This window comes from Triticum aestivum, chromosome 2A (assembly GCF_018294505.1).
Source record: "Triticum aestivum cultivar Chinese Spring chromosome 2A, IWGSC CS RefSeq v2.1, whole genome shotgun sequence".
Lineage (NCBI taxonomy): Eukaryota > Viridiplantae > Streptophyta > Magnoliopsida > Poales > Poaceae > Triticum > Triticum aestivum.
Genome location: NC_057797.1, coordinates 731602267 through 731618347, shown reverse-complemented (window position 1 = coordinate 731618347; position 16081 = coordinate 731602267). Strand labels below are relative to the sequence as shown.

The 16081-nt window shown below is 42.3% G+C and overlaps 1 protein-coding gene across 1 annotated transcript; it reads right to left on the bottom strand.

Moving 5' to 3' along the window:
- Positions 1-411: 411 nt before the first annotated feature.
- Positions 412-5159, bottom strand: LOC123190657 (uncharacterized). The gene is made up of 5 exons (XM_044603336.1): positions 3808-5159; positions 3392-3615; positions 1750-3304; positions 1294-1535; positions 412-1211 (listed from the first exon to the last, which is right to left on the bottom strand). The coding sequence occupies exons 1-5, from the start codon at positions 4982-4984 to the stop codon at positions 498-500; spliced, it is 3912 nt and encodes a 1303-aa protein (XP_044459271.1). The 5' UTR covers positions 4985-5159; the 3' UTR covers positions 412-497.
- Positions 5160-16081: the final 10922 nt, after the last annotated feature.

The following is a 16081-nucleotide window of genomic DNA, read 5'->3' as shown; positions in this document are numbered from 1 at the left end:
TGCTACTAAATGATCATCCATCTTCAAAGGAAAAAAAAAGCAACATCCACCTCGCTTTTGTGCAGGATTGTGTAGATTCTGGGCAGAATCATTCTCATGTGTGGTGAAAATATTTGAAGGCAGCCATGCTGATAGGCAGGCTTTTGCTGCGAAGTTCTTTCCATGGCCTGCTTTGCAAAGGACTGAAAATCAGCTATGTCGAAAACACAAATCTACATCTATCTCCAGATTCACAGACAAATCAACAGGTATCCAAACAACAAATGCAAATTGGCATGCAATTCAAAAATAAGAAGCTAAAGTGGCTCAACAAAATATAGGAACAACAAAATTTTATTTTATACAGGCCTTATCCACACTGAATAGCACTAAGCGTATAGGATACACAAGACCATAGTAAAGAAATAACGAGCATAGTACAGGAACAAGTAGCAAACAAGTTCACGGTAGACTTCACAAGATGTCAGATGCATGAATCCTTCTCCCAGGTGAGCATGCTAAACCATCTTTAACGAGCGACTTCTATAAAGCTTCATGATAGGCATAGGTGAAATTAATTCTTCTGCGTAAGGCGCTATATATCCCTTCACCGAGAGATCATGCTGGCTTTCAACAAGGAGGGACCAAGCAATGGTTATCTCGACCTCACAATCACCAAGCCGGCACCTTTCTCGACTTATGTTGCTGTCTTCAGCTTTGAAGACAACACTTCCGCTGATTTCCTCAGCCTGTATGAGAATTTTCAGCTCCCCTCTTAATTTTACTGATACAACCTGCCTTGACAGATCTAGATAGCCACCCACAGGCACAGTTCCAGTTTGTGAACCAAGCAGCAAAACACACTCGAATGGGCACTTAACACCGTCTTGAGTTTTATCTTTAGGTAGTGCTGAGCAAAAGACTTTGATGCCATTGCCACAACACAATGGGCCCTGTATAACACGGATACCGAGAATAGTGGCTTGAAGTGATTGTTCAATATGCTCATAGCGTAACTCTATTGAACAAAGGCCCTGGAGGAGATGCTCAGAAATACTATCACCACTGCCAAGATCATCTTCATCATAAACAAAGGCTTTACTGATCAATGTTCTATCTTCAGACTCCACCGTGTCCTTTAGTCTTAGGTGTACTTCAATTATAAGAGTGTTGTCCAGTATGTCCCCCGAAATAATTGCACGAGACGGGCCAGTCAAGTGCAGAAAAGGATCCTGCAAGCATCATTATTTGCCATTAATTTACCAACAAAGATGCAAACAATAATAAAAAGAACAGGAAAATACCCATGCATACCTGTTTTGTCAGGATTTGGCAGTCATCCCTAGTGCGAAGGAAGAGAATGTTGCGACGATAGTCCACAACATCTCGTGCAGCGACTACACCGTATACCTTCAGTGGCCACTCAAGGGCATAGCCTTCTGTTTCTGCGGTTTCTACAACTTTAATAGAGTAGACCTGCATGGTCCTCCCAACATCAGCACCCAATTGGGTGTGGCCTGGTATGTAGTGGGTAAAGAGCATGGAGCTCAATACCGCTGCATGCAACAAGTCAAGTATGTGTTAGATAGAAATCTAACGTGAACTAACTAAAGAGTGCACAGATTGCTTTTACTACACATTTAAGAAGTATCAATCTAAGTAGAGTAAATCTTTACGCTTACAGGACAATTTGGCTTGCTAGAGACATGCAGCAAGTGGAAAAAGAAAAGCAAACTAACTAAAAACCATATCACTAGCACATTTACTCACTTGTGTCTTCGAAGCTGCCAAAGTTGCTGCGACTAAATTCCCAGTTTTCACGATGGGCACTGAAATAGAACTGCTCAGCCTTCTTCTCCTCTTCATACTCATTCACAAACTTCCCAACCTTATCCCCATCCTCTATCTCCTCATGCTCCCTTATCGATCCCATTGCCGTTGTCAAATCTGGCACCCATCGACAAAGCCGGTTGAAAACTGCAGAGATAAACTTCAATGTGGAGCAATAGCGTGCGAAGGGCTCATGAATAAGCATGCATATTGCTAGAAATTTTGCTTCTATTGAGACAAGCTGGCGCATGTCGTCCCACAGCTCATCAAACTGCCTGGAGAGCAAACCTAATTTGAAGCCGACCATCGGCACCACCCCCGAAGTCTCGGTCTCTGCCTCTGCCTCCTCCTCAAGCACGTTTCTGACAGATCTGGCTACAGACATTGAGAACCTGACCATCTGCTCCTTGAAATGCTTGGACACCAATTTGCCACCGTCACCAATCTTGCTCGGGGTCTGCAACATTCTGCCTTCATTGCCAATCCTCAACAATTCAACATCGCCACTCCTTCCCTTCGAAGGCTTCCCTCCAGTTTCCATCTCACCGTCATTGCAAATTTTTATATGGGTCTCATACTCGGGCCGAACGTCACCGTCATCGCAAATTTTGCTATGGGTATCATACTCGGCCCGAGCGAAGATATTTTCCAACAACTCCAACATATCAAATTTCAACTTCAGAAGATTCGAGTGTTCCGCGGATTCGCGAAGTCCAATCTCCAAAATCTTATCCTCCCGGGCCTGGACCCAACTGACACTCTGCTGCATTGAGAATGTAGCCATGCATAGCGAGTCACCTAACAAGCACCCGCCACTCCTTCCCTTCGAATATCTTGCGGTCACCATCCCACTGTCCTCATGACTGTCACCTGACTGTAGCATCGTCGAGGGAACAAGGGACCAAGCAACAGTAATCTCAACCTTAGAGCCATCAGGGAGGGAACAGTCACATTTACTTGTGTCGTATTTTTCGGGTGTGAAGAAGAATTGAGCAGCAATCTCAGCATTTTGTGATGATGATTCAGCCATTATGAGGACTTGCAGCTTTCCTTTTAACTCCACAGAAACTACACGTCTTGCCAGACTAAGGTAACCATTACTAGTCAGAGACATTCCTTCACCTTTCGAATCAAGCAGCAAGACTTCCCTAGGTGGGAGCCCATCGATGTCTTCATTACCATCCTGAGGCAGTGAGGAGCAAATCACTCGGCCGCCATATGGAAAAGGCAATGATTCCTGTTTGGGTGTAACAAACACACCCACAATAGTGGCTTGGACCGACTGTTTAAGTTGCTCATAGCATAACTCCACTGTGCACAAACTGTTTTTGGCGAGATAGCTACCAGAACTATCACCATTGTAAAAGCCAAATGTACTGATCAATGATGTATCTTCAGGTTCTGTCGCGCCCTTTACTTTTAGTTGGATTTCGATGTAAACAGTGTCCATTGACACAATTGCACGAGCCGGGCCAGTCAAGCTCAAAAAAGAATCCTGCACGCATAATCGTTTGCCATTAACTAATCAACAAGGATGCAGGCAACAAACTGAATATTAAGAACATGAAAATACCATACACACATTTTTTTCGAGGACTTGGCAATGTATTCTTGAACGAAGGAATAGAGGATTGCGATGACGGTCCACAGCATCTCGGACTGCAACCACTCCGTACACCTCCAGTGGCAATGTGAGTTCTTTTGCTGTTGAGATTTTGATGGAGTAGATCTGCAAGGTACTCCCTGCGACAGCTTCACTTGGGATGCGGGTTGTGCAATGTGTAAAGAGCATGGGGCTCAATAATGCTGTATGCAAGTTAAAGTATGAGTAGGTCAAACATGAAGTAATTATAGTGGCCAGAATCCTTTTACGCATTCAAGAAGAATAAAGCATAATCAATAAGTGAAGTAAATTCCAACATCTAAGGAATCATGCAGTAAGTGAAGAAGAAAACTATAACTAAGGCTAGATAACTAGCAGCATTCATGTTTACTCACTCTGGTCTTCGAAGTTGCGGTCGTTGCCCCATATACATTCCCAGCAGCGACGATAGGAAGCGAATCTCTTCCCCTCCATCTCCATGGAAACTTTTTGGTCTCCATGGCCTTCTGCGGCCACTCCTTCCCTGCCGCTCTCCTCCTCCTGCTTCAACTCCTCCATTGCTGAGGAGAATGATTCTGATTTCAGCTTGATGATTGTTGATTTCAATTTCGTGTTAAAATCTGGGTACATTCGCTGGAGCATACTAAGACGCTCAGAGATCCGTTGCAATTTGCAGATACGGCCTAAGTATGGCTCAGAAATAAACTTAAGCAATGTGCTCCTTATATCTTTGTTTACTGATGAGAACGATTGCAGCATTTTGGACATCTCGTGCCGCAGCTCCACAATCTGCTCGGAGAACAAGTGCAGTCTGAAGCCGAACCTCAGCACTGCCATTGCCTCCTTCCGGATCTTTTCTGCTTGAAATAGCTTGTCAATGTCACCGACCACTTTCTCAAATTTTAACAGGATCTCAGTTGTCACATCTGGCACGGTATCCCAGGGGAGTTGGCTGTGTGCCTGGCCAACAACGTGCCCCTGGGTCTCCTTTGCAACCAGATCATGCAGCCCCCTGCATTGAAAGCCTCTGCCTATCTGTTCAGCGATTTGGATTCTGGCACGATGGAGCAGATTCTCGAGTTCTAGATATCCGGCACTTCTGCATCCCTTCGACGACTTCCCTAGAGTTTCTATCTCTCTGCAGTCGCCAATCTTGCTCTCGGTCTCCATCGATTCTTCTTTATTGCCGATCCAACCGGCGGTCTGCTGGCCCTCCTCATAGGCCAAACGGAAGATCTTGGCCAACAAGACGAGCATATCCGATCTGAACACGTGAAGATAATCGAAGTTCTTCCCTTCACCTTGGTCGCAATGTCCAATCTTCGAAATCTTGGCCTCGATCTCTCGAATACTATTCTGCAAACAGAGCCCAGCCTGATGGAACTCCTTGCTAAGCCCGCCAGGCCTTTCCTTCGAACTCTCTATGGTGGCGATCGTAACCCCGCGAAACTCGTACTCCCACCCCTTCGAACTCCCTGCGGTGGCCATCTCACCCTCCTTGCTAAACATGGACCCGCCAGTCCTTCCCTTCGAACTCTCTGCGGTGGCCATCTCACCCTCCTTGCTAAACATCGACTCGCCAGTCTTTCCCTCCGAACTCCCTGCGGTGGCCGAAAAATGTACATTATGTATCAAAAACAGTTTATTGTTTGGGGAAAGGCAAAGGTCCCCAACTTAGGGTTTCAAGATACGGAGAGATGGGCGTGTGCCTATATATTCTCTCAGGCTTAGCCCGACCCGGTAGATCGAGACGCACCTAAACTTCCTATTGTACGCGTGGCTTGCTGAATACGTCATAAATAAAACTGGCCGCGTCTATGTCTCGCGTACTGCAAGATGTAGGGCGGACTCGTCTGGCCGAGTGCGAGACTGGGCCGGCCCGGCGCGCAGGAGGCCACAAGCCATGATACGTCTCCGTCGTATTTATAATTTTTTATTGTTCCATGTCAATACATTATTCAACTTTTATACACTTTTGGCAATTTTTTATATTATTTTTGGGACTAACATATTGATCCAGTGCCCAGTGCCAGTTCCTATTTATTGCATGTTTTTGTTTCGCAGAATATCCATATCAAACGGAGTCCAAACGGGATAAAAACGGACGGAGAATATTTTTGAAATATTTGAAGAATATGGGAAGAAGAATCAACGCGAGACGGTGCCCGAGGTGGCCACGAGGCAGGGGGCGCGCCCCTGACCCTCGTGGGCCACCCGTAAGGCGGTTGCTGCCCTTCTTCGGCCGCAAGAAAGCTAATTTTTGGGAAAATCACGGCGAAGGTTTCAGTCCAATCGAAGTTACGGATCTCCATATATATACGAAACGGCGAAAGGGCACCAGACAAGAGCGCGGAAACAGAGAGAGACAGAGAGACAGATCCAATCTCGGAGGGGCTCTCGCCCTTCCACGCCATGGAGACCATGGACCAGAGGGGAAACCCTTCTCCCATCTAGGGAGAAGGTCAAGGAAGAAGAAGAAGAAGGAGGGGGGCTCTCTCCCCCTCGCTTCCAGTGGCGCCGGAACGCCGCCAGGGGCCATCATCATCACCGCGATCTACACCAATACCTCCGCCATCTTCACCAACATCTCCATCACCTTCCCCCTCTATCTACAGTGGTCCACTCTCCCGCAACCCGTTGTACCCTCTACTTGAACATGGTGCTTTATGCTTCATATTATTATCCAATGATGTGTTGCCATCCTATGATGTCTGAGTAGATTTTCGTTGTCCTATCGGTGGTTGATGAATGTCTATCGGTCTAGTAAAGTAGTCAATTGCTTAGGGACAATTCCGCAACTCCTACCACCACTTTTCCACACTCGCTATATTTACTTTATTGTGTCTTTATCTAAACAGCCCCTAGTTTTTATTTACGTGCTCTTTATATTCTTGCAAACCTATCCAAAGACACCTACAAAGTACTTCTAGTTTCATACTTGTTCTAGGTAAAGCGAACGTTAAGCGTGCGTAGAGTTGTATCGGTGGTCGATAGAACTTGAGGGAATATTTGTTCTACCTTTAGCTCCTCGCTGGGTTTGACACTCTTAATTATCGAAAGAGGCTACAATTGATCCCCTATATTTGTGGGTTATCAAGACCTTTTTCTGGCGCCGTTGCCGGGGAGCAATAGCATGGGGTGAATATTCTCGTGTGTGCTTGTTTGCTTTATCACTAAGTAATTTTTATTTGTTGTTCTTAGTTGTTTTCTATCTTTAGTTATGGGTAGGAAACGCAAAATACCAAAAAAATTAGTTGTACCTACTGAACCAATGGTTGAAGAACCACTCAAAATCTATCACACTCCTGAAGCTTATTACTTGGATTATCTTCAATCCCTATGTGCTCGTGCTGAAACCCCAACTAGCTTAGTTGAGGAAAAATCTTTAGATGAGCATGCTTGTTATGTGCGACACCATATATCTGAAAAGGGAAACATTTACTGGATCAAATTCATCGTTTGCAATGCTATGCTTGGAATTTATGTGAAATATATGATGTTACTTGTTGTTCTGAAAACCCTAAGAAACACCTTCCCTACCAATGTGAGTTTATTGATAATGGAATCGTATCTTCGTATGCTAAGGGTGTTTATAACTACTATGATGTTCAACAAATTGAAGAATTTGTTGCTTTTAAGGGTGCTTATGAAATTGCTTCTTTGATTGAAACGTATGATGCTACTCTTTACAAATCTGAAAATTTTGCCATACTTAAATATTGCTATGATAATTATGCTTCTAATGCATATGTTGAACCATATATTGAGGACTACTCCGCTGTCCAAGAAGAGACTAATATTTTGTAGGAGTCTATGGAAAAAGAAATTAATAAAACTGTGAGCTCATTGGATGAAAAAGATGACGAGGAGAGCGAAGAACAAAAGGAGGAAAAGCGGATTAGCTACCCGTGCCCACCTTCCAATGAGAGTAACTCTTCAACTCATACTTTGTTTAATTTCCCTTCGTGCTTACCGAAGGATGATTGCTATGATGATTGTTATGATCCCCTTGATTCTCTTGAAATATCTCTTTTTGATGATGCTTGCGATGCTTGTGGTCAAGATGCCAATATGAATTATGCTTATGGAGATAAACTTGCTATAGTTCCTTATGTTAAATATGAAATTGTTGCTATTGCACCCATGCATGATAGTCCTATTATCTTTTTGAATTCTCCCGATTATACTATATTGGAGAAGTTTGCCCTTATTAAGGATTATATTGATGGGTTGCCTTTTACCATTGCACATGATGATTTTGATGAATATAATATGCATGTGCTTGCTGCTCCTACTTGCAATTATTATGAGAGAGGAACTATATCTCCACCTCTCTATGTTTCCCACATGATAAAATTGCAAGAAACTGTTTATACTATGCATTGGCCTTTACTATGTGTGCATGAATTGTTCTTTTATGACATGCCGATGCATAGGAAGAGAGTTAGACTTCTTTTTTTTTTGAATGGGAGAGTTAGACTTTGTTGTTTCATGATGTATGTTACTTTGTGCTCACTACTAAATTACAAATCATTGCTAATTAAAATTGGCTTTGATATACCTTGGGATCCGGGTGGATTCATTACTTGAGCACTATATGCCTAGCTTAATGGCTTTAAAAAGGCGCTGCCAGGGAGACAACCCGGAAGTTTTAGAGAGTCATTTATTTCTGTTGAGTGCTTTCATATAGTTTAAAAGCAAAAAAATAAAGAGGGGAACCCGAAACTTTTCAAAAAGAAAAGCGAAAGTGAGAAAGACGAGCATTGTTGAAGTGGGAGCTAGCCTTGAACTTTGTTCATGCTCACGGAAACTTTGTGAATCTTGATTACAGAAACTTTGCAATAAAAATAACTATCCCCTTGTACAATTCCATTGTATTATAAAAATAATGTGCCAAGGTTTGCCTTTAGGATGTTTATAATGTTTGTTGGTTTGTACGGTGCAGGACAGAAACTTTGGCTGTAGTGCGCGATTTTAATTTTTTACTGGAACGTCAAATGGTTCTGATTCTTTTTGCACTGTCTTTCTATACAAATTGTTTATTTTTCCTAATTTTGGCAGAAATTTTCAAATATCAGAAGTATGGTTAATGTTCAGATTATTACAGACTGTTCTGTTTTAGACAAATTCTGTTTTTGATGCATAGTTTGCTTGTTTTGATGAAACTATCAATTTGTATCAGTGGATTAAGCCATGGAAAAGTTATATTACAGTAGATATAATGCAAAAACAAGATATGAATTGGTTTGCAACAGTACTTAGAGTAGTGATTTGCTTTATTATACTAACGGATCTTGCCGAGTTTTTTGTTGAAGTTTTGTGTGGATGAAGTGTTCGATGATCGAGGAGGTCTCGATGTGAGAAGAAGGAAGAGAGGCAAGAGCGCAAGCTTGGGGATGCCCGAGGCACCCCAAGTAAATATTCAAGGAGACTCAAGTGTCTAAGCTTGGGGATGCCCCGGAAGGCATCCCCTCTTTCTTCAACAAGTATCGGTATGTTTTCGGATTCGTTTCGTTCATGCGATATGTGCAAATCTTGGATCGTCTTTTGCATTTAGTTTTCATTTTTCTTTTATGCACCATATTGGTATGAGATAGTCCTTGGTTGATTTATAGAATGCTCATTGCACTTCACTTATATCTTTTGTGTATGGCTTTATAGAATGCTTCATGTGATTCACTTATATCATTTGAAATTTGGATTGCCTGTTTCTCTTCACATAGAAAACCGCCATTTGTAGAATGCTCTTTTGCTTCACTTATATTTGTTAGAGCGTGGGCATGTCTTTTGTAGAAAGAATTAAACTCTCTTGCTTCACTTATATCTATTTAGAGAGATGACAGGAACTGGTCATTCACATGGTTAGTCATAAAATCCTACATAAAACTTATAGATCACTGAATATGATGCGTTTGATTCCTTGCAATACTTTTGCGATATAAATATGGTGATATTAGAGTCATGCTAGTGGGTAGTTGTGGATTAGTAGAAATACTTGTGTTGAGGTTTGTGATTCCCGTAGCATGCACGTATGGTGAACCGTTATGTAACGAAGTCGAAGCATGATTTATTTATTGATTGTGTTCCTTATGAGTGGCGGTCGGGGACGAGCGATGGTCTTTTCCTACCAATCTATCCCCCTAGGGGCATGTGTAGTAGTACTCTGCTTCGAGGGCTAATAAACTTTTGCAATAAGTATATGAGTTCTTTATGACTAATGTGAGTCCATGGATTATACGCACTCTCACCCTTCCATCATTGCTAGCCTCTTCGGTACCGTGCATTGCCCTTTCTCACCTTGAGAGTTGGTGCAAACTTCGCTGGTGCATCCAAACCCTATGATACGATACGGCTCTATCACACATAAGCCTCATTATATCTTCCTCAAAACAGCCACCGTACCTACCTATCATGGCATTTCCATAGTCATTCCGAGATATATTGCCATGCAACTTCCATCATCATCATATACATGACTTGAGCATTTATTGTCATATTGCTTTGCATGATCGTAAGACAGCTAGCATGATGTTTTCATGGCTTGTCCATTTTTTTATATCTTTGCTATGCTAGATCATTGCACATCCTGGTACACTGCCAGAGGCATTCATATAGAGTCATATCCTTGTTCTAGTATCGAGTTATAATATTGAGTTGTAAGTAAATAAAAGTGTGATGATCATCATTATTAGAGCATTGCCCTAGTGAGGAAAGGATGATGGAGACTATGATTCCCCCACAAGTCGGGATGAGACTCCGGACGAAAAAAAAGATAAAGGCCAAAAAAGAAGGCCCAAAAAAAGAAAAAAAAGAAAAAAAAGAGAGAAAAAGAGAGAAGGGGCAATGTTAATATCCTTTTACCACACTTGTGCTTCAAAGTAGCACCATGTTCTTCATATAGAGAGTCTCTTGAGTTATCACTTTCATATACTATTGGGAATTTTCATTATAGAACTTGGCTTGTATATTCCGATGATGGGCTTCCTCAAATGCCCGAGGTCTTCACGAGCAAGCAAGTTGGATGCACACCCACTTAGTTTCAGTTTGAGCTTTCATACACTTATAGCTCTAGTGCATCCGTTGCATGGCAATCCCTACTCCTCACATTGACATCAATTGATGGGCATCTCCATAGCCCGTTGATTAGCCGCGTCGATGTGAGACTTTCTCCTTTTTTGTCTTCTCCACACAACCTCCATCATCATATGCTATTCCACCTATAGTGCTATATCCATGGCTTGCGCTCATGTATTGCATGAGGGTTGAAAAGGCTGAAGCACGTTAAAAAGTATGAACCAATTGCTCGGCTTGTCATCGGGGTTGTGCATGATTTGAATGCTTTGTGTGGTGAATATGGAGCATAGCCAGACTATATGATTTTGTAGGGATGGGCTTTCTTTGTCGATGTTATTTCGATAAGACATAATTGCTTGGTTGGTATGCTTGAAGTAGTATTGTCTTAATGTCAAATGATAGACTATTGCTTTGAATCACTCGTGTCTTAATATTCATGCCATGATTAGATACATGATCAAGATTATGCTAGGTAGCATTCCACATCAAAAATTATCCTTTTTATCATTTACCTACTCGAGGATGAGCAGGAATTAAGCTTGGGGATGCTGATATGTCTCCGTCGTATCTATAATTTTTGATTGTTCCATGCCAATATTATTCAACTTTCATATACTTTTGGCAACTTTTTATATTATTTTTGGGACTAACATATTGATCCAGTGCCCAGTGCCAGTTCCTGTTTGTTGCATGTTTTTGTTTCGCAGAATATCCATATCAAACGGAGTCCAAACGGGATAAAAACGGACGGAGAATATTTTTGGAATATTTGGAGAATATGGGAAGAAGAATCAACACGAGACGGTGCCCGAGGTGGCCATGAGGCAGGGGTGCGCCTGCCCCCTGGGCATGCCCCTGACCCTCGTGGGCCACCTGTAAGGTGGTTGATGCCCTTCTTCGGACGCAAGAAAGCTAATTTTTGGGGAAAAAATCACGGCGAAGGTTTCAGTCCAATGGAGTTACGGATCTCCATATATATACGAAACAGTGAAAGGGCACCAGACAAGAGCGCAGAAACAAAGAGAGACAGATCCAATCTCAGAGGGGCTCTCGCCCCTCCCACGCCATGGAGACCATGGACCAGAGGGGAAACCCTTCTCCCATCTAGGGAGAAGGTCAAGGAAGAAGAAGGAGGGGGCTCTCTCCTGCTCGCTTCCGGTGGTGCCGGAACGCCGCCAGGGGCCATGATCATCACCGCGATCTACACCAACACCTCCGCCATCTTCACCAACATCTCCATCACCTTCCCCCTCTATCTACAGTGGTCCACTCTCCCGCAACCCGCTGTACGCTCTACTTGAACATGGTGCTTTATGCTTCATATTATTATCCAATGATGTGTTGCCATCCTATGATGTCTGAGTAGATTTTCGTTGTCCTATCGGTGGTTGATGAATTGCTATCGGTCTAGTAAAGTAGTCAATTGCTTAGGGACAATTTCGCAACTCCTACCACCACTTTTCCACACTAGCTATATTTACTTTATTGTGTCTTTATCTAAACAGCCCCTAGTTTTTATTTACGTGCTCTTTATATTCTTGCAAACCTATCCAAAAACACATACAAAGTACTTCTAGTTTCATACTTGTTCTAGGTAAAGCAAACGTTAAGCGTGCGTAGAGTTGTATCGGTGGTCGATAGAACTTGAGGGAATATTTGTTCTACCTTTAGCTCCTCGTTGGGTTCGACACTCTTACTTATCGAAAGAGGCTACAATTGATACCCTATACTTGTGGGTTATCAAGCCACAACCTCATTTTTTCTGTTCCTTCATCACATTTTTTTGTTTTGTGTTTTATTTTTATTTTTTATTTATACTCAAATATATACTTTTGCGATAATTTAGAGAGCTTTATTAAATCAAGGCATGCCTAGAACAATCAGCCAGCAGACAGGAAGCTAGGTGTTTCATCGAGCCAGCACTCGGTTACATTCAGCATGCAAGCATGCTTGGCACACAGATATGCAGGAACGTTTGCCGACTGATTTGCATGAAGTACATCAAATAACGGGAAATCTCTAACTAGCTCTCCAATTTCAAGTAAGATAGGGGCCACAATTGAACGAGAATTGTGACGAATGTTCCACAGTTGCATCATCTCCAGATAATCCATCTCCATGATCACATGCGTAAATCCTCGGATTTTGGCAAAGCGAGCACCATCACGCATTGCCAAAGCTTCCGCAATAAGTGGGTCACAGATTCCCACATGTGGTTTACACCAAGCTCCCAAGAATGCAGTGCTCGAGCGCGCGACACCACCCGCACCACTGCAATTTTCAGCAAAATTGATTGCGCCATCCATCATAATCTTAATAGTTCCTACATCTGGGGGCCGCTAGCCATAACCTGGGAGTATTTTCGTAGCATTTCGTGGCAACTCCAACAGCACTAGTGACTCCTTAATCAAAATGCAAGGAGGTGGCCGGATCCAGGCCCTTTTGGTCATGCTTTAATCTGTTGTGAGAATGCCAAATAGTCCACATTGATGGCCCACAAGTATAGGGGATCAATTGTAGCTCTTTTTGATAAGTAAGAGTGTCAAACCCAATGAGGAGCAGAAGGAAATGACAAGTAGTTTTCAGTAAGGTGTTGTCTGCAAGTGCCAAAATTGTAAGTAGCGAGTAGTTTGATAGCAAGATAATTTGTAACGAGCAAATAACGATAATAGTAACAAGTATGCATCAAGATAGCCCAATCCTTTTGAGGCAAAAGACAGGCCAAAACGGTCTCTTATAATAAGTAAAGCGTTCTTGAGGGTACATAGGAATTTCATATAGTCACTTTCATCATGTTGGTTTGATTTGTGTTCGCTACTTTGATAATTTGATATGTGGGTGGACCAGTGCTTAGGTGTTGTTCTTACTTTAACAAACCTCCTACTTATGATTAACCCTCCCACAAGCATCCTCAACTACAAGAAAAGTATTAAGAATAAATTCTAACCATAGCATTAAACTTTAGGATCCAATCGGCCCCTTACGGAATAGCGCATAAACTGGGGTTTAAGTTTCTGTCACTCTCGCAACCCACCATCTAATTGCTACTCCATAATGCATTTCCTTAGGCCCAAATATGGTCAAGTGTCATGTAATCTATGTTCACATGACACCACTAAGGGAATAACAACATACATGCTATCAACGTATCGAACACATATCAAGTTCACATGATTACTTGCAACATGATTTCTCCCGTGACCTCAAGAACAAAAGTAACTACTCACAAATGATAAACATGCTCATGATCAGAGGGGGATTAAATAGCATAATGGATCTGAACATATAATATTCCACCAAATAAACCATATAGTAATCAACTACAACATGTAATCAACACTACTAGTCACTCACAGACACCAATCTATAGTTCCGGTAACAAGATTGAATACAAGAGATGAACTAGGGTTTGAGATGAGATGGTGTTGTTGAAGATGTTGATGGAGATTGCCCTCCCCAAGATGGGAGAGCTGTTGGTGATGATGATGACGATGATTTCCCCCTCCGGGAGGGAAGTTTCCCCGGCAGAATCGCTCCGCCGGAGGGCAAAAGTGCTCCTGCCCAAGTTCCACCTTAAGATGGCGGCGCTCCGTCCCGAAAGCCTTCTCCTTATTTTTTAGGTCAAAATGACTTATATACCAAAAGATGGGCACTGAAGGTGGGCCGAGGAGGACACAACCCATCAGAGCGCGCCTGGGGGGCCTGGCACGCCCAGGTGGGTTGTGCCCACCTGGTGGCCCCCCTCTGGTGTTTATTGGATCCAATATTTCTTAAATAATCCATAAAAAATCTCCGTGAAGTTTCAGCGTATTTGGAGTTGTGCAGAATAGGTGGCCTGACATAGCTTTTTCAGGTCCAGAATTCTCCCTCTTGGTGTGTTCCTTGCAAATTATGAGAGAGAAGGCATTAGAATTACTCCAAAAAGCATTATTATGGATAAAAACATTATAAACAACAGTAAGAAAACATGATGCAAAATGGACGTATCAACTCCCCCAAGCTTAGACCTCGCTTGTCCTCAAGCAAAAACCGAAATCAAAAAACATGTCCACATGCTTTGAGAGAGAGGTGTCGATAAAAACAAAATACAGACAAAGAAGCATCATGTTGATTATTATAACAGCAACAAAATTAAACATGGGACTTTTACCACAGATCTTGCATCATATACTTCCTATGAATAAGTAACAGTTCATCACATAATCGAAGTATGAAGCAAAAATTCTATTACAAACCAACAAACTATGTTCTCAGTCAACTTTGCAACTACAATTCATCATCTTTTCAGGAAGAGTCACGTGTTGGAGCCTTTTAAGCAAGTCTACATACTCAACCATCATATAGTATTCTATGGTTGCTAACACTCACCTTTTACCCATGAGCAAAACGTTTCAATCGGACACATAGAAAGATAGGGGCTTATAGTTTCGCCTCCCAACATACTCACCTAAAGGGTGATGTCAACAATAATAACTCATGCTATCTACATTCAACTGGACATGTGTGCCTAGATCTTTCCTCACCACATGATGCTTGCCAAAAGAGAAAATAAAAAGGAATAGAAGGAAAACTTTGACTTTGCATAAAAGTAAATACATAAAAGTAAAAGATAGGCCCTTTGCAGAGGGAAGCAGAGGTTGCCATGCGCTTATTTGTTTGCATGCTCAATCCCTTATTGCAAGAGAACGTCACGTTGTATTGCCCCTTAAGATGACAACCTTTATTATGCAGTATGTCGCTTTTATTCTTTGTCATCCAAGTTCGTACAACGCTCAATTTTCTCTTACACTAAATGATCTCACATATTTAGAAGCAATTTTTATTGCCTTTTCGCACCGATGACAACTTATTTGAGGGATCTTGCTCAATCCATAGGTAGGTATGGTGGACACTTGAAAAAGATTTGGGTTTAAGGGTTTTTGGATGCACAAGTAGTATCTCTACTTAGTGCGGAATTTTTGGCTAGCAAAGATAGGGGCAAGCACCACATGTTGAAGGATCTATGACAATATGACTTCTTTGTGAATATAAACAAACATAAACCATTAAGTTGTCTTTCTTGTCCAAGTTCAACAATTTTGGCATATAATATTTTGATGAGGGTTCACAATCACAAAAGATTTCTGAGATAGTATATTATATGTGAATTTTCTCTTCCCTTATTAATTCTTTCATGAGTTGCATCATTGACTAATGCTATGTGTTGGGAACGTAGTAATTTCAAAAAATTTCCTATGCACACGCAAGATCATGGTGATGCATAGCAACGAGAGGGGAGAGTGTTGTCTACGTACCCTTGTAGACCGTTCGCGGAAGCGTTATATCAACGCGGTTGATGTAGTCGTACGTCTTCACGTCCGACCGATCCAAGTACCAAAAGCACGACACCTCCGAGTTCTGCACACGTTCGGCTCGGTGACGTCCTCGCCTTCTCGATCCAGCAAGAGGGGCAAAGTAGTAGATGAGTTCCGGCAGCACGACGGCGTGGTGACGGTGTTGGTGAAGAACAATCTCCGCAGGGCTTCGCCTAAGCACTACGAAAACTATGACAGAGGATAAACTAGAGAAGACAGGGTTGCCGGCACACGGCTTGGT

Coding starts and splice junctions, on each gene's coding strand:
- LOC123190657 (XM_044603336.1), bottom strand. CDS start 4,984: ATGTTTAGCAAGGAGGGTGAGATGGCCACCGCAGAGAGTTCGAAGGGA. Junction 3,616..3,807: donor CCGCAACTTCGAAGACCAGA/GTGAGTAAACAT, acceptor ACTTGCATACAG/CATTATTGAGCCCCATGCTC. Junction 3,305..3,391: donor GCCAAGTCCTCGAAAAAAAT/GTGTGTATGGTA, acceptor TTATGCGTGCAG/GATTCTTTTTTGAGCTTGAC.